Genomic DNA, 1,573 nt, shown 5'->3' on the forward strand with positions numbered 1-1,573 from the left:
CCTCCGCCGGGCGAGGAGAGGCCTCTCCCGCTCCCTCGCAGCCATTTTGCAAATTAGCCAGCCCTCTCCAGGAAATGGAAGCCGCGGACCTCCCCGCCACCTGGTCTTCACGTGGAGGCACTGGGCGGCCGGCGTTTCGAAGCGTTTGCGGGACGCGGGGAGGCACGAAGCTGCCGGCGGTTGCCGTCTCGGAGCCTCCCGGGCCTTTCCTCCGAGGAAAAGGGCCGCCCCATGGCCGCCGGCATCCTCGTGGCCCAGCGCGGCGGCTCGCCCGAGTGAGGGATCCCCGTGAAGATGGCACCAAGCAAGCCGGGCGGCATCTCCACCTCCCGCCTGCCTTTATCCGCCATCACCGCCAAAACACCTCCTGCTCGGGGATTCCCAGGTTGAGGAGGTTTTTCCTCACACCAGCTTGGCCGTGAGTGAAGACGAACTAGCTCGTCACGAGAGGAAGCCCCCGCTTTCCACCGGGCACGATGGAGTCTTGAGGAGACAGGAGCCGGTGCGCGGCGAAAGGCCCTTAGCGCGATGCCGTGGCCACCGCGAAGCGAAGGGCTGTGCTCTGTGGAGGCCGCTTGAGTATCGAGTCGTGTTCCTGCAGCTTCGTGCTGCGAACTATTTGTTTCTCCAGGTAAAGCGTTGAGCGTCCTCTCGATACTATCTTTCTCGGTACGAAAGAGCACTGCTAGGGTTTGCTCTGACCAGTCCTTCATACCTCGGCTTCGTAGCCAGCCGGCTGTAGTTGTTACCGGCCCTTAGACGCCATGTTCTCACCGCACAGCTGGCCTCTGGTAGTCATTCCCCCGGAGTCTGGGAGCGACGCTGAGTACTGCGCGACGGTCTGGCTTTGCCGTGGTCATGGCTTTCGTTCGTCGTCAGTGTGTTGGCGTTTCTCATCTTTTGATTTCAGTCCTTTGTGTAACACTGCACTCCGCATTAATGTGGCACTTGGCACTGCCCAGACTATTATCTGAGCGGCAGTATAATACAGTAAGTATTATACAGTAAGTCTCGGCATGGTTAATAAATGTCGCTGGTGTTGAATTATATCTGAAATTTCATTTATGACCAAAAATCCCAGCATGGTCCAAGTGGGGTGAAGCTGAAGACTCTTCCAACTGAGACAATTCCTGTTTGAAATACCGATATTGGGTATTTTGAACATTGTCACCTTTTATTGTGAAAGTAGGAAATAACACATGCACATCCAGCTCTTGATTGACCCCATCTCCTGAACTGTGAATATTACCTCTGGTGATTATGAACTTGCCAGCTAACCAGTTTAGTATTGACTTACAGTTCAATAAAAACTATCTTATGGTAGTTTGGAGCTCAAAGATGTTTATGGTTTGTGTGGTCTGCTGTGTGGTGTGATAATGTTGAATTCCTAAGGACAAGGCACTCTGCTTACATAAAACGTAACTGTTTATCTGAACTGAAGTAACTGGAGGGTTGTTCTCTGATTTCCAATTTGCCAGAGATATTTGCATTGTTGGGATTTGATATTTGAAGAGCAAAATGTTGAAAGGATTAAGAAATACTGTAAACTACCCATGCCTTTAGCAATTGTAGT

General features: G+C 52.1%; 1 protein-coding gene across 1 annotated transcript in view; it reads right to left on the minus strand.

The window, feature by feature from the left end:
• Nucleotides 1–713, minus strand: part of CDYL2 (chromodomain protein, Y-like 2) — a 61,741-nt gene extending 61,028 nt beyond the window's left edge. The window contains exon 1 of the mRNA XM_010579724.1: nt 122–713. Coding sequence (XP_010578026.1) covers nt 122–713 — 592 coding nt within the window. The remainder of the gene's footprint in view (nt 1–121) is intronic.
• Between the last annotated feature and the right edge of the window lie 860 nt (nt 714–1,573).

The sequence above is a fragment of the Haliaeetus leucocephalus genome, unplaced genomic scaffold (genome assembly GCF_000737465.1).
Source record: "Haliaeetus leucocephalus isolate CR32 unplaced genomic scaffold, Haliaeetus_leucocephalus-4.0 Scaffold668, whole genome shotgun sequence".
Taxonomy (NCBI): domain Eukaryota; kingdom Metazoa; phylum Chordata; class Aves; order Accipitriformes; family Accipitridae; genus Haliaeetus; species Haliaeetus leucocephalus.